At 52.6% G+C, this 14902-nt stretch overlaps 2 protein-coding genes across 4 annotated transcripts in view; one reads left to right on the top strand and one right to left on the bottom strand.

The window, feature by feature from the left end:
- Sorcs2 (sortilin related VPS10 domain containing receptor 2) overlaps positions 1-14902 on the bottom strand; it is a 378161-nt gene that overhangs the window by 192752 nt on the left and 170507 nt on the right. The gene's annotated exons all lie outside the window — the stretch shown is intronic.
- Positions 2434-5022, top strand: Psapl1 (prosaposin like 1). Its single transcript, XM_048415122.3, has one exon. It carries the CDS (start codon positions 2476-2478, stop codon positions 4048-4050), a length of 1575 nt encoding a protein of 524 aa, XP_048271079.3. The 5' UTR covers positions 2434-2475; the 3' UTR covers positions 4051-5022.

Raw genomic sequence — 14902 nt, 5'->3', positions numbered from 1 at the left:
TATGCATATTGACAGTCAGATATATGGAGAGTAGATGATAGATGGGATGGATGGATGGATGGATGGATGGATGGATGGATGGATGGAAGGGTGGATAGAAAGACATACAGAACTGGATGGGTAGATGGATACAGAAATATATAGATGGTGAATGGATGGATAACTAGATGGACAGACAGATACATAGTTGGATTGATGGATGGACAGGCGGATGGATGGATGGATGGATGGATGGATGGATGGATGGATGGATGGAATGGGTACGTAGGCGGGAGAATATATGAATGGACAAGTAGACGGACAGGCAGATAGAAAACTGGATAGATGGATGCATGGAGAGGTGGATAACTAAATGGATGGACAAATGGGTGGACAGACAGGTAGCTGAATAGATGAATGTATGGATGGACAATAGATATATGAATGTATGTATGAATGAATGTATGTGCAGGTGGATAGATGGGAAATGGGTGTGTGGGTGGACAACAGATGACTAGGCAGACAAACGGATAGATGGACAGATGGATGTATGAACAGATGGATAAACGAATAGACAGGTGGGTAGATGGATGGATTGGTAGATGAATGGTTGGGTGGATAAGAAGAAAGCAGAATGATGCAGAGAGAATAAATGTTATCAGTATCCCTGGGAAGGTACAAGCATTCTCTGAATTATTTCTGCAACTGTCATCTAAATTAGATACAGTATTAAAACGAAATACAACAGAGGCCCTAAGCCTAGAGTATTTTCTGAACAGCTCCTTGGCCCACACTTGAACTTATACTGGCAAGGTGATTTGGGCTAGTGTCCTTGGCAGCTTCTGGGCAGTGCTGCCCACCAGAGAGCCTGTAGTAGTGGGGCTTTCAGCCATCCCTCACCCATGACTCTGGGAAGGGGCAGTGCTCCAGCATAACTCACAGATGGGCTGGATGTTGACACTCCCAGATAGGGCCCAGAGGTTCCATGTCCTACCCATCTCTTGCTCTTGGCACCTTCCCCTGGTGGTTCCTAAGTTGGGTCCTGGGGGATAAACTGGTCAGTGCTAACATATCACTTGCCTGTATTCTGGGGGTCTTCCTAACAGGCCCTGAACTTTAGAGGGCCATAGGAACCATGACATTATAGATGCAGGTGGAGAGGACTGAGCCAGAGTTCAAACCCCTGACTGCAGGGTCTGGATGGACTCTGGGAAGTTGGCATCAAAACTGAGTCAAATGGCAGGTCACACGTTTGGCAAACAGAGCTGATTGTAGGGTTGAAAACATGCCTGAGCCCCGAAAACAAAGTGAGTGGGTGTTCCGTAAACAGCACCCGGGTAAGGTGTTGGAGGGTGAGTCAGCTGGGCCAGTCCAGTCAGATCTAGATAAGAGCCCCTTGTCTGCAGCCCCACCTCTGTGTACAGCTCACCCAACTGGCCCTGGTGGCCCTGCAGCTAAGAGAGCCCGGCCTCACCACTTCACCAAGCCTGTTCCCTCCCCTGGCCCAAAGGAAGCAGAGTCCTTGGCAGGCATTTAAAGGGCTCAGCAAACCTAATCCCCCGGTCTCTGCAGCCCAGCCTCCTAGAAGGAGGGCAACAGGAGACACCATCTGCGTTCTTTGCAAAGCTGTTGCAAAGGCAGCTGGGATACCAGCCCCACATAGCTAGGAAGTGAATTCCTCTGTACACCCAGAGCCCCAGGATCTGAGCCACAGATATCCACGTGTGGGACTCACGCTACTAAGGCATGTGGGGCTTCCACGGTGCCCTCAGGGTCCCCGATCTGCCCACTCCTGCGGGAGTGATGAGCTACATGTCAATCATAACAGGTGAGTCTGGCTCCAGAATGCTCTACAGAATCAACAGGATGAGGTTCTGGCCACCTGTGTGTTTGCCTGGTGCCAATGCGCTTGCCTAATGCCTATTTCCAAAATTGCGGAGGATAACAAATGACCTAACAGTGAAACAAAACCCTTTTGTACATGTGAACCTCAGCAAACATCATGCGCATCTGCTAGGGACCAGCCCACGCTCGGCCTCCCATAGAAGTCTCCAGAATGAAAGGCTCTGCATGCCAGCGGCCTTCACACAGGCACTGTGGGGTCAACAGTCCACTCAGCCCCTGAACAGCGGGCCCAAGGAAAAGAGTCTATAGCCGGCACATGACTGTGAGGCCCAGTTTGAAATAAGTCACTCTAGGAATTCAGTCTAGAATTGCAGCCCTGGTGTGACACAGAACAGAAAGAAACTTCATTCCTGAAGAAGCTACACTTTGAAAATAGCGATCATTCAGGGGAAGAGAGGGAGATGTTTCCTGAAGGTGGAGAGGACAAGAGGCAGAAGTCAGAGAGGCTGGGGCCAGCACCCATGCAGGTGGTGCGCTGACTCAGGCTGGGGAGGAGCAGGAGGCGGGACCCTTGCTGAGCAGGCCAGGCAGGAGAGCTAGTTTTAAAGCCACAACCAAGTAGAGGCTGCAGCCAGTGGAACCACAGGCATTATGCTGTGTGCTCTGATTCTCTTGTCCGGTCTCCTGGGGGCCACCAAGGCCAGCCCCATCTCGGGCCCCCAGGAGTGTGCCAAGGGCTCTGAAGTATGGTGTCAGGATCTGCAGGCAGCTGCGAAGTGCCAGGCTGTGAGGTTCTGCCAGAGTGCTGTCTGGAGCAAGCCCACAGTCAGGACCCTGCCCTGCAGTATATGCCAGGATGTGGCAGCCGCTGCTGGTAACGGGATGAACCCAGATGCTACTGAGTCTGACATTTTGGCATCGGTAACGAAGACCTGTGAGTGGCTTCCAAGCCCGGAATCTTCAGCTAAATGCAAGGCAATGGTGAACAACCATAGCACAGCTGTTCTGGGCATGCTCAGTGGAACCGCAGGGAGTGCCCTGGCTCCGGTATGTACCGCGCTCACCCTCTGTGAGCCACTACAGAGGTACCTAGCCACTGCCACCTCAGAGAGCCCGCCGACCCAAGAGGATGCAACTGAGGTGATGGCTCCATTCTTGTCCAACGGGGCCCTCAGCTTCCACCCATCACAGATGCTTGGGGGTGCTGTGTGCCAAGACTGTATCCAGCTGATCTCCCGACTCCAGGGTTCTCTAGAGTCTAACTTGACCTCGGCAGAGGCAACTGTCCAGGATCAGTGTGAATCCCTGGGGCCTGGCCTGGTTGCCCTCTGCAAGAACTACATCCGCCAGCAATTTGTCCCTGCTAAGCAAATGCTGCAGATTCTCCACCCACAGGAGGTCTGCAGGAAGGGGGGCTTCTGTGAGGAGCAGAGAGAGCCTGCTCACCGGCTGGCTCAAATGGCCACTGTGAATGGAGTCCCCTCTCTGGAGATGGAACTGCCAAGGAAGAATGAGATGCAGATGCAGTTGGGCCTGACCTGTGATGTGTGCTTGAACGTGATCCAGGAGATGGACAAATGGCTCATGACCAACAGCACAGAAGCCCTCATCACCCACGCTCTGGAGCGAGTATGTTCCGTAATGCCCGAATCTCTGGTCCAGCAGTGCGTCACCCTGGTGGAGACCTACAGCCCCAACTTGGTACAGCTTGTGACCAGGGTCACCCCAGAGAAAGTATGTGAGACCATCCGGCTGTGTAACAACAGAAGGCAGGTCCGGTCCATTTCCAGGGCTGAGGCCACCACACCCTCCCTGCTGGTGGACGAAGAAAACCAGGGCAGCTTCTGCCAGGGATGCAAAAGGATACTGGGCGTATCTTCCCAGAATCTGGATCGCAAGAGCACCAAGCGGGACATCCTGAATGCCTTCAAAGGTGGTTGCCGCATCCTGCCGCTGCCCTATGTGCTGCAGTGCAACCGCTTCGTAGCGGAATATGAACCTGTGCTCATAGAGAGCCTCAGGTTTATGATGGACCCCACGGACCTGTGCAAGAAGATGGGGGCCTGCCACAGCCCCAAGGTCCCACTTCTAGGCACGGATCAGTGTGTCATGGGCCCCAGCTTTTGGTGCCACAGCCCAGAGGCTGCTGAGATGTGTGATGCCGTGGAACACTGCCAGCGTCTTGTGTGGAAAAAGCCAGCTTCCGGAGTCAAAGAGCAGCCATGACTGTGGCCACCAGAACCCAAAGCCTGCCAGGGCTGATCCCACCTGCAGGCTTCTACCTCCCATAGGGGACACTATGAGGTGGGTGCTACCCCACTCCCATGTCATAGATGAAAAACTGAAGTTCTGGGGAGGGAGTCGGGGCTGAGTGGAGCTGACATTCAAAGCCGTGCTCTCCTGATGCTGGACCGCTTCACCTTTCTGTCTCTGGCCTCATCACTGTCACCCCCCCCACCACCATAAACAGGAAGTCCTCGCCCCTGCCCCTGTAAGTCACCCTCTCCTGCCCTGCTGTGGTACTGATGGCCTGGGGGAACCTGTGAGAGGCTTCCCGTGTGGGTGAACACCCAGCTGTAAGCCAAAGCAGCTGCAGAGGGAAGGGAAGAGGGGACTGCCGCTAGTCAGACCAATGGCTTAGCAATAGGTCGGGGTGGGCGTTGGGTATTCTCAGGCTGGGATCTCTGCGGCTGGTTCCCAGTGGTGTAGCTGGAACATGAGTGGCTCTGGAATTCTCTGCAGGGGGGGGGGGAGGTCTGGGTTATTGGCTACCACCAACGAAAGGTATTTGGACTTCAGAGCACGCCTGTTCATGTCTTATCCCACCAAGGGGAATCTGTCCTCTCAAACAGACTCCAGTCATCCTGGTGCTAAGTAGTCTGGGGTGTGCTTAAAATTAGGAGAACAAACCCCGCCGGGCGAGCTCTGGGGAAGGCCTGAAGGGTATGGGATGGCTGTGGCTCCACCCTCGTGAGCAGGCCCTTTATCTGCTGAGCCTCAGTTTTTCTATCTGTAGACTAGGAGGACCATACCGCCTCAAGGGGATGTTGAGACAATTCTAGATGTCTTCAAGTTCTTTCCCTTAGAGACCAGCACCCTTTGACTTATCAGGATCAGGAAAGCCTATCTTGGGAATCGATAGGGCCTCTGGGGAATCTGACCAATCAAGCATTATATAAACCAGAAGCTTTCTCCAAATGATGTTTGCTATTCTTATTCTAATGGAAGTCTGGGGTTCCTGGGGCTGCAAAATCCCCTCCTCACAGCCTCCCATGGGTGTTTCTCCAGAGGGAAGCTTCCTTTGGGGGCACCGGTCTGTCTCAGGTACCCACTGTCTGCCTCTCCTGTGTGTAGTCTTCAGTATCTCATGAGTCCGTCATTGACAGCCCGTGAGGGTGATGTGGCCAAGGCCTCAAGCCCAGCACCAGACCTGCATGTAGCTGATGCCCAAACATCTGTGATGTGCACTCAAATTCCCATGCAAGGTCACCATCGCCTGGGTGGAGATGAGACTACCTTGGCCTGGCTGCCCAGTAATGTGGGTAGATTCTTTCCTAAGGGCCACACCTGGCTTCTTAGGCAACTGTTCTGAACTGGGCCACCATCCAGGAACATGGGCATTTCTAGCCGGAATTTCTAGAATCCTGTGTACTGGCACTGTTGTCTGGATGGACCTGGGTCCCCCGATCAGCCCTGATCAAGACAAGAGAGTAGGAGGCAGTGAACAAGCCGCCTACTGGGTGGCCCACGCACAGTTGTAGCCTTGTGGATGAAGCAATCCCAAAGCACAGCTTGAGGCTGCCATAGTCATCACTGGAGACTCATTCATCTCTCCCCAGGAGCCCTGGGCCAGAGCAGAGTGGAGGCCCCTCCTCTGTCCTGGCAGTGATCCCAAGGAATACTTTCTAACAGTTATATGTGACATCTCGTGGCTTTCTTGACCTGACATTTCCAGAGAGACATCACCAGTCACATAGGCCTGGCCTGCTAGAGGCCAGGAGGTGCTAAGTGCCGTGTCCTTTCTTTGTCTCTGGGCCCATTTCACTGCCTCCAGAGTAACAGTGGGGGACAGGCAGGGTGGGGGGCTCTCCTTATCCCTTCCTTTGACTCTCACACAACCCCCAGGCCTGGAGCCAGCTGCTTCATCAGACCACTGATCAAATGTGTCCCCACATACACACGGCCCACAGAAGTCTGTCTTGGAACACTCCTGGCGAGAGCCCCACAGGCCCACTGCCGACTGAGGCTGGCAGGGCACAGGTTTCCTATGCCCGGTCACAGGGACTCCACCTGATCCACACTCCTGAATCTTTACTCTTCCTGCACCTCATGGTGGAGGAAAGAGGGACAAGAGGAGAGAAAGAGGAGTCCACCGGGGGGTAACAGAAACAGTTTCCTCAGACCCACAAATTCACCTAGTGCCTCAGCAGAGGGACAAGGGCCAACAGGACAACCTTGCATTCGTCTTGCTTTAGAAGGGACCTCGAGAAGAGCAGCTGTCCTCACCACGCCTGAAAGCGGCACAGACCCTTCCTGTGAGGGTGGGAAGCGGGACATTAAATATGCGGAAACTGGAGGTGGGGGCCATGGTGCCCTGATGAAGACGGAAGCAGTGACTGGAGGTGGGGACCACGGTGCCCGAATTAAGATAGAAGCAGGAGCTCTAGAAGGCTGGCCAGGTGCACAGATGTCAGAAACTTCTACCACACAGGCCATGGGTATCCATCAGACGCCACCATCAAGCATAGATCTAGACAGGTAGGGACTCTGTCAGGGTCCATGGACTCCAAATCCCTTGCAGGATCAGGGTCTGGCAACTGGTTCATTTGCTAAAACATTCTTCAAAATGGTAAGCCAGTAACAAATGTGGGCTTGATGGCAGTGTGGGGGCTTTGCATGAGTCTATGCTGAAAACTCCAAAAGGTGAGTCTGAAATCCACTGCTGACCTGGGCAAACATGCCTATGGGTTGGGCTGGGCCCCTCCACCAGCTGGGAAGAAAGGGGCAAGGCCTAGGCATCTCAACACCTACATGCGGCTGGGAATCCTTGCTGCTACCGACGAGGCCTCCACCAACCTGGGAGGGACCAGACACCCGTGGGCTTCTGACCTGGGAGGGTGGCTCGCAACTTAAGCTGTTTATTAGGACAGAAGGAACAGTTTCAGAAGGCAAGGGAAAGTCACACCACTTCTGAACCTGTTTCTCAGGCTGGCAATCCCTAGGCCACAAGGGAAGAAAGCCCCAAGAAGGGCAGGAAGAGAGAGTGACCTTCTTGGTAGGATTCTTTGGGACTTGGATCCAGTGACAGCATCTCAGGAGGGAAGACACTTAGGACACTGCCCAGGACCACCCAGGCCAGTCCTATGGGACTCTGGAGACTGTGGTCATTTCACAGTGATCAGGATCAGGGGTTTGGGGAACACAGCAAGTCTGAAAACCTGCCAGCTGCCAAGTCGGCTGGATGTAGTGCTGACCTCTGCAGGGATGAAGCAAGCCCAAGGAGGGGCCTGCATAGCCTGGAATCCAGAAGCCACACCTGAACCAGTATGTCTGGGTTCCCTAGTTGTCTGAGTTGGGCCCACAGGTGGCAGAAGGTTCTTGAAGATCTATTCTGCCCCCACATAGGCAGCACCCACGCCAGATTCCCCAAAGCGTCTATAGAGACCTCACGGCCTGGATTCCCTCAAACCCAGGTTACAGTACTGTTCTCAACACACGCCAGCTGGGTGACCCTCCGCAGGTAAACGGGAGCCAGTCACAGTGACAGTATGGTAGGAGCACTTACAGGATCTCTCAGGCAGACAGCTTCTCCCGGTGCCCGTGCAGGATACAGTTACGTCCCTTGCCCTGCTGGCTTCTCTTGAGACTCTCCTAGAGAAAGTCATGCCAGCACAGGGCTTCTGTGTGAGCTGCTGTAGGCACCCACGCTGGGGGTTGCGTGCCAGCAGAGACAGCCACCCCCGCCACCAGGAGTGGTGCAATCAACACACTGGGAGACGTAAAGCAAGCCACTCGCTCTTCCCTCATGGCCCCTTATTCCCTCAGCACAGAGGACTGTATACATCCAGGTTCCATACATAGCTCTGAGATCAGGATTAGCATCTAGGAAGGGCCGACAAAGGCATGAAGTCAGCAGAGGTCAGAGCACACTTCTGGGGTCAAGGGATTCCCAGGCTGTGGTGAGTGAGTCATAGATAGATAGAGCCCCATATGCCTTCCTACCTGGAGAGACCCCACTTCTTGGGGCTTACTTCAGGGGGTAGGGATCCAGAGACTCAGAAATAACAGAACATTCTAAAACCAGGCATCCAGAAACGGCCACTTTCCAGTCCACCACCCAGTGTCCAGCCCCAGCCACTCAGCATGGCTGAGGAACACACGAGGGTTTGGGAGAGTGACAAGCCATAAGGCCAGAGCTCTTGGGGAGAGGTGGAAATGTCCCATTTGCTCTGTGGGGCACACCATGCCCTCTCGGGTCACTACCCACAGATCCAAAAGCTCCTATGAAATTTCGGGGACTTCAGCTCCTATGAAATTTCGGGAACTTCAGATTCCTAAACAGCAGAGAGACACTGTGGTCACGTGGTGGTGGAGAGAGGATAAGGTCACACTCTAACCCATTCCGCACTCAGCGACATGGCTTGACAGCTTGAAGCTGGCCATGGGTGGGGGTGGGGGTCCTACTCTTCCAGGCCCTCTGGCCTTCATACACTTAGAAGACCCTACTGTTCCCGAGGCCCTGAGACATGAGAAGTCATAGAAAGCATCACACCCTGAAGAAACCACAGGATGCCCAAGTTCCCTGAGTGTTGTCCCAAGTCAAGTGCTGGGTGAGGGGGAGGGCTGGGCCATCCAAACAATAGCCCAGGCTAGCATCTTAGGTTGAAGGAAGTAGCCCAGTGCTCAGCTTTTCACCAGTATGTGTGTGGGCGAGGGGTGGGGGTTAGGAGGTGGGGCTTTCTACGCTCCTGAGAAGACTGGCACTATCCCACAGGCTATACTGGACCATCAGCCCTTGTCAAACCACAGGGATGGGGCGATGGGGCCTGGGGGTGGGGAGGTGGAGGGGCACATGACCGTGACAAAGAAGGTCGCTGCTCACTCAAGCCTGTCACACAAGCCTGTTAACGTGCAAAGCTGATGAGCCACATACAAAGAAACAACGCCAGTGACGACATTTGGAAAAGAAAATGACATTAAAATAATGTCAAAATAATACGAAAATTTTAAGCATTGTATGTAAATTTCAGGAGACGCGAGAAACTCAGTAGAGAGCAAACAAGAGGGGTGACAGGATCTCAGGGGAGAGATGCTTCAGGCAGAGTCTGCAGCAGCTCTAGGGGGGCTAGAGGGGACGACAATCTCCTGGAAGCTGCCATGTCAAGGTTAGAGGGCTCGGAACAGAGCTGAGCTAGAGCACAGATAGGCGTGGGGGGGGTGAGGGAGGTGGGGGGCTAGAGTGAGAGAGGACCTGGCTTTGGATGACTAGCTGGGGGCAGGAAGTTGAGGGTCCCGGGGGAAGGGCTGTCCAAGGGCCACATGGACCTTTGTCAGGGGTCAGTTTCAAGCTGGGCAGGATGAAGGGCTCACCTGTTCTTTGGAATTTGGCTTTAAGGGCAAGCTAGGAGCACGGGGACCTTGTTATGGCTAGGGCCAGTGTCCAGGTGGGAGTTGCTAGGACTGGACAGGAAGGTTCAAGCTGCAGAACAGAGAGCCACGGGCACAGGCTGATCACAGAGGAAAGGTGGTCCAGCTCCAGCTGTGACGTGTGGTACCCTGCAGAAAAGTGGCTATTGCTGATGTGTCCCAGGGCAGATGGGCATTTGGAGCAAAAGGATAAAGACTTCCCAGATCACAAGGCCAGTCCACAGAGCACCCTGCTTCGCATGCGGGTGAGGTGGTCAAAGAGGAGACAAAGGTCACAAAGGACAGGACATGGCAGTTGTCTCCAGAGAGGTGATGGGAATGTGGTGACAGGAAATGGTGGCAGAGGTTCTGGATCTCTTGGGGGCTAGGACGGTGGCTGCCACTTGCTAACCCCAGTGCCTGGTGGAGAGCAAAGATGGGCCTATCATTTTGGAGGTACTCACCACCAAAGAGAGCCACAAGAGTTGGAAACCTGATCCCTCCGTCCCATCACTGATAAAGAATGATGTTAGAACCATCTGAAGCCAGGCCTATCCATTCTACATCCGTTACCTGGACTCCAAACCAAGGCCATGCATTCATCTCCATTCCATAGACACGGGCTCAGAGACAACACACAGCTTTCTCAAGGTCATGTAAGTAGAGCCAGAACTTGAACTCAAATCTCCAACCTGAGAGCCTGGGCTCGGCCAGCCTGGAGGAGATGGAGAAGCTGATATAGCTGGGAGGTGGGACAAGGTGAGACCGTTCCCTCTGATCCCACGAAGCCTACTGCTTTCCACGGGCCTCCAGCCAGCAGTCCTGCTGGGGACCTAAGTTGAATTTTAAATCAAATGCAGCACTGGTGCGGAAGGCGCTGAGTAGTGAAGCCTGCGTGTGTGTGTGTGGTGTGTGTGTGTGTGTGTGTGTGTGTGTGTGTGTGTGTGTGTGTAAGAGAGAACCAGGAGCAGGGCCAGGGAAGACTCCTCCACAAAGGGAAACAAAGCCAAACAGAAGTGATGGCGGCCATCTGCTGGTGCAACATTTCAAAGCGCAGGTAGCCCCCTGCTGTCCTCAGGATGGTGGGCGTAGAGACAGCAGGTGGCTCAGCGCCAAGCCTGTGAACTACTTAAGCTTCATGTGGCATCACACATACCACACAGGCCTGGCAGGTGGCGAGTTCTGAATTCCAACACCCTCCCTGGGGTGCCGTTGCTGTGAGCTTCGCTGGTGAGTGGGTTCTAAACTACAAGGCAAGATTGGCGGAACTAGGAGAAGGTGTGGGGTTGGGTCTATGGAGGACCAGAACCACTCTCCGAGGCCATACTTGAACATCCTCCTGTGACCCGTGACACCTGCCTCAGGTCCTCCAGGTGTGCTCTGTGCTTTGCCAGGCCTTGCGCATCAGGGATCATGGGACCCTGAGGAGAGGGGGATTCTTGCTGTGAAAATAGCAATGGCGGACACTGTAGAAGAGGATTCCCAGTGTTCTACAGTCAGTCCATGGAACAACCTTTTCTGCACATGGGTCTTGCTGACCCTAATGTGAACAGTGCCACTATGGCCAGGTTCTACCAGGCCCGGCCAGGTGGTCACAGTAAGTGCATCCCTAGGTGCCCAGTGCATTATGATTTTGATCTTCCCTTGTATTAGAGCAGACATGTGACCGAGGCTGAGGCAAGAGGACAGGGCTTCCCATGGACCTTCCTTGTGTTCTGAACTCCTCTGTCTGAAGCAGGCACAGACTAGATACCCAGAACTAGCCAGGAGTAGGGAGTATGTAGAGCCACAATATGGAAGGAACCTGGGTCCCTGTCATGCTTAGAGGAGAGCTGTCAGAGGACACCAGCTGGTAACTCGTCTAGTGGTCTTTACATGAACAAAACGTCATTGACGAAGCCTCTGGATTGCTGGGGTACAGTGACCTGGACCAGGTGCAGCATGCCACCTCTGAGTCTAGCTTCTACTCTGCCTACCTCTACCTCACCCTCCAATGTTTGTGGAGAGCAGTTGAGATGAGAGTACTCCCCTGGGAGAGATCTGCCCCTGCACTCAAAGAATGGGGCCTGAAAGAAATTCACATACCCCAGGAGACCATTCCAGAGGCTGAGAGAGCAGTGGCAGAAGCTCCAACAGAAACTGAGTCAGGCAAGACCCAGCCATCCCTGGTTCAAACTCAACACCGGGGCCCCTTATTGTGGATCTCAGAGCCACCCCAGCCTTCTTAGCACCTCCACTCCCCAACAAAGCTCAGAGTTGACCCAGATATCTTCAGCATCCATGGTCAGCTGGTCCCCATAAGGGAAGCCTGCTTAGTAGAAAAATCACCCCTGGGATTGAGTCCCAGCTCCCTTCTCTGCCATTTAGCCCCACTACACCATCCTGGGCCCCAGGGCAGTCTTGGCAGCCTAGAAATAACTTTTTACATCCATAGACCTTTGCTCTTCACACTCCTGCTCCCACCTGGTGTTAAATCCGTTTGCAACAGTTCTCTCTCAGGAAGCAAACCTTTGCCCGGCTCGGTTCTCAGGCCTTTTCTTCTCTGTGAGTTACTTTAAGACACACAGAAGTGATGCCATGCAAGTTCTGAGAGCCTATATCCTTTCACCTTCCTGATCCCTGGTCCAGGGCTGTGTGTGAGCCCAGGCTAACCTGACGGAGGATGAGGGTCACCTCTATCATCCCAGGCAGCAGCAAGCTCAGTGCTGGAGGCAGCAGGGCATTGACACAGGGCCAAGGCATGATGGCTAATATCTATTTTCAACTCCACAGGATCTAGACCCGCCAGGACCCAATTCCACATGTGTCTGTGAAGTGATTTCCAGAAAGATTTAACTAAAAAGGGAGACCCACCTTGAATATGGGTAACACCATTCTGTGGACTGGGGTGCCGGGCGTGGTGAAAATGAGAAAGTGAGCTGAGCATCAGCGCTCCTCTCTGCCCCTCTTTCCCTCTCTCCGGTTCCTGACTGTGGATGCCATGTGACCAGTTGCCTCGTCCTGCTGGCACAGCTTTTCCACCATAGGGACTGTATCCTTCCTTAAGTTGCTTTTGTCCAGCATTGATAAAAGTCACTAAGGAAGGTGCTCAGGGTCAGAGGCCACTGTCCTCATCTAGGATTTATAGAAGCAGGAATATGACTGCTCTTCACCCTGTCAAGCCATCCTTCGGCCAGGAGACAGTCACACCAGGAGGGAGGGTGGGAGGGAGGGCCTGCAGTTCTCTTCTTGTCTAAAGGGCTCTTCAATTTCCCAGTTCCCCAGCAACCTCAACAAACCCGCCACATGCTCACCCCTGTCAGTATCCCAGCACCCCGACCCCAACGCAGAAGAGAATATCCACTCTCAGGCACTTATTCCAAGCACACTCCAAGATGCAATGTGATTTGTGCAGGGCCGGGTGCCACGGCTCTTTATATTTCCATCTTTGCCTTAGTGAAAATTGACAATGACTCAGATGTCTAAAACTGAGAACTTAAATAAATAATACCTTCTTTAGATCAGGGTGTATTATACAGCCATTAAAAATAGCGGCTGTGAAAACAGTCAGCACATAAGAAGTGTTTAATACATAATTCCTTTGGGATTCGACGTTTATAAAACATGTATATATTTGCATCTTGAGAAGCCTGGAGAGAATATTCATTGCAGATATTAATAGCTTTAATCTCATGGGGTGGGACTAACACAGGGATTGCTTTTCCGCCTCATCTATTTTATAGTTTTTCGAAGTTCTGGGATGGTTATGAGTTATATTTAGCAGAAATTTTTTTTTGGTGGAGAATTTTCTAGAGGGCAATTTGTCAACACCCATCCCAAAGACCTCCTAAATGACCATAGCCTTATCCAGTGTACAAAGGAGCAGAGAGGCCCGGGTGCTGAAAGCCAAAGTGACACCTTGTGGGTGCTGTTCTGCTCAGGAAAACCCCAGACTCACCTCTGGTCTGAGATTCTGAGAAAGCAGAGGACACAGGAAGACCAGATCATAGGAAGCAGAGGATGACAACACGAGGAACACGTATGTGGAGGGTTGTCACCCCCATCCTGGGAGATGTGCAGGAAGCACCGGACCTCTCAGAGTGGGATCTGAGACTGGGAAGGGTTTCTGGGAAAGACACAGAGGCTGCAGAGAGACCCCAACCCAGGCGCAGGCAATGACAACTCCAGAGGGAACGTCTCAATGTCCAAAGAGAGTTCAGGCTCAGCACAGGCCTGAGACTCAGAATACTAGGACCTCCCCACCAGTACCGTCTTCTTTTCTCAAAAGAGCATCCAAGATAGTTATTATCACATAGACCTAAAAGGAGTTGGGGTTCATCTACCTGGGACAATCGACATTTCAGAAGATAGGAAGCAAGGGCCCATGAAGACAACTAGGTAGGCAACTCCGGGCAAACATTGCCTGCCAAGGCATGCTTTTGACCTGCAGGCCAGCTTCTCCTGGGAGCTGTTTCAGTACATGGGATAGCCACACCATAAGGTGATCATTACTCTAGAGTGGCCATTTAGGTCCTGCAGAGCTGGGTCAAATATTGAGATTATAGAGGATGAGGAGGGAATGGATGAAAGGCAGGCAGCCTGACAGCCAGGGTAAGTACTGACCAGTCAGGTCCTACTAAGAGGCTGCACTACAGGCCTGGCCAGAAGAGAACGGCACAATGCTGCCATTTCCCTCCAGGGCCAGTGCTGCCCCCAGCATTTCTCTGTGGTGCAGTTTAAGCTAACTAAAGAACTGGTGGCTGCATAAACTTGACAGATGTTTACAAGAGAGCCATCAGGGAGGGTGAGGAGGAACTGGGATGACCACTACACAGGCAGAGCTATCCTAGGAGAGAAGACTATCTTCTTCTAGAAAGCCTTTCATGGTGACCACCTTCTCCAGGAGGGTGGCATGGCTAGAGCTTCCCTGCTTCTCAAGCCTCTTGTCAGTGAGGACTGTATCACACTGCCATGGGTGATTTCCTCATCGACAGACTCTATACTTAAGAGTCTTGGGTGCCAATTACGGTTTACTCTAACTGAAAGTCTAAATGAATGGATGAATGATGAATGGATGAATGGGTGGCTGGGTACATGATGGATGGACTCATGGATAGATGGATAGTTGTATTATGCATGCATGATGAAAAATGATGACTAGATTAGATTATGATGGGATGGTTGGATGGTGCAGGATGAAGGATGAATGAATGATGAATGGAATGGAGAATGGGTGGATGGATGTTGGATGGGTTGGTAGATTTTGGGTGTTGAATAAGTAAGTGGACAGACGGGTAGGTGAAATATGTATATATAGGTAAATGGATGGCTGGAGGGATGACAAATGGAAAATGCTGAATAGATTAGATTAATGATGGGTGGATGGGTGGATGGAGGATGAAAGATGAATGAATGATGAATGGAAAAGATGATGGATATATGGGTGGCAGATGGACTGGTGGATATTGAAGAA

Source organism: Myodes glareolus, chromosome 8, assembly GCF_982192425.1.
Source record: "Myodes glareolus chromosome 8, mMyoGla1.1, whole genome shotgun sequence".
Lineage (NCBI taxonomy): Eukaryota > Metazoa > Chordata > Mammalia > Rodentia > Cricetidae > Myodes > Myodes glareolus.
This window is presented reverse-complemented; position numbering and strand designations above follow the sequence as displayed.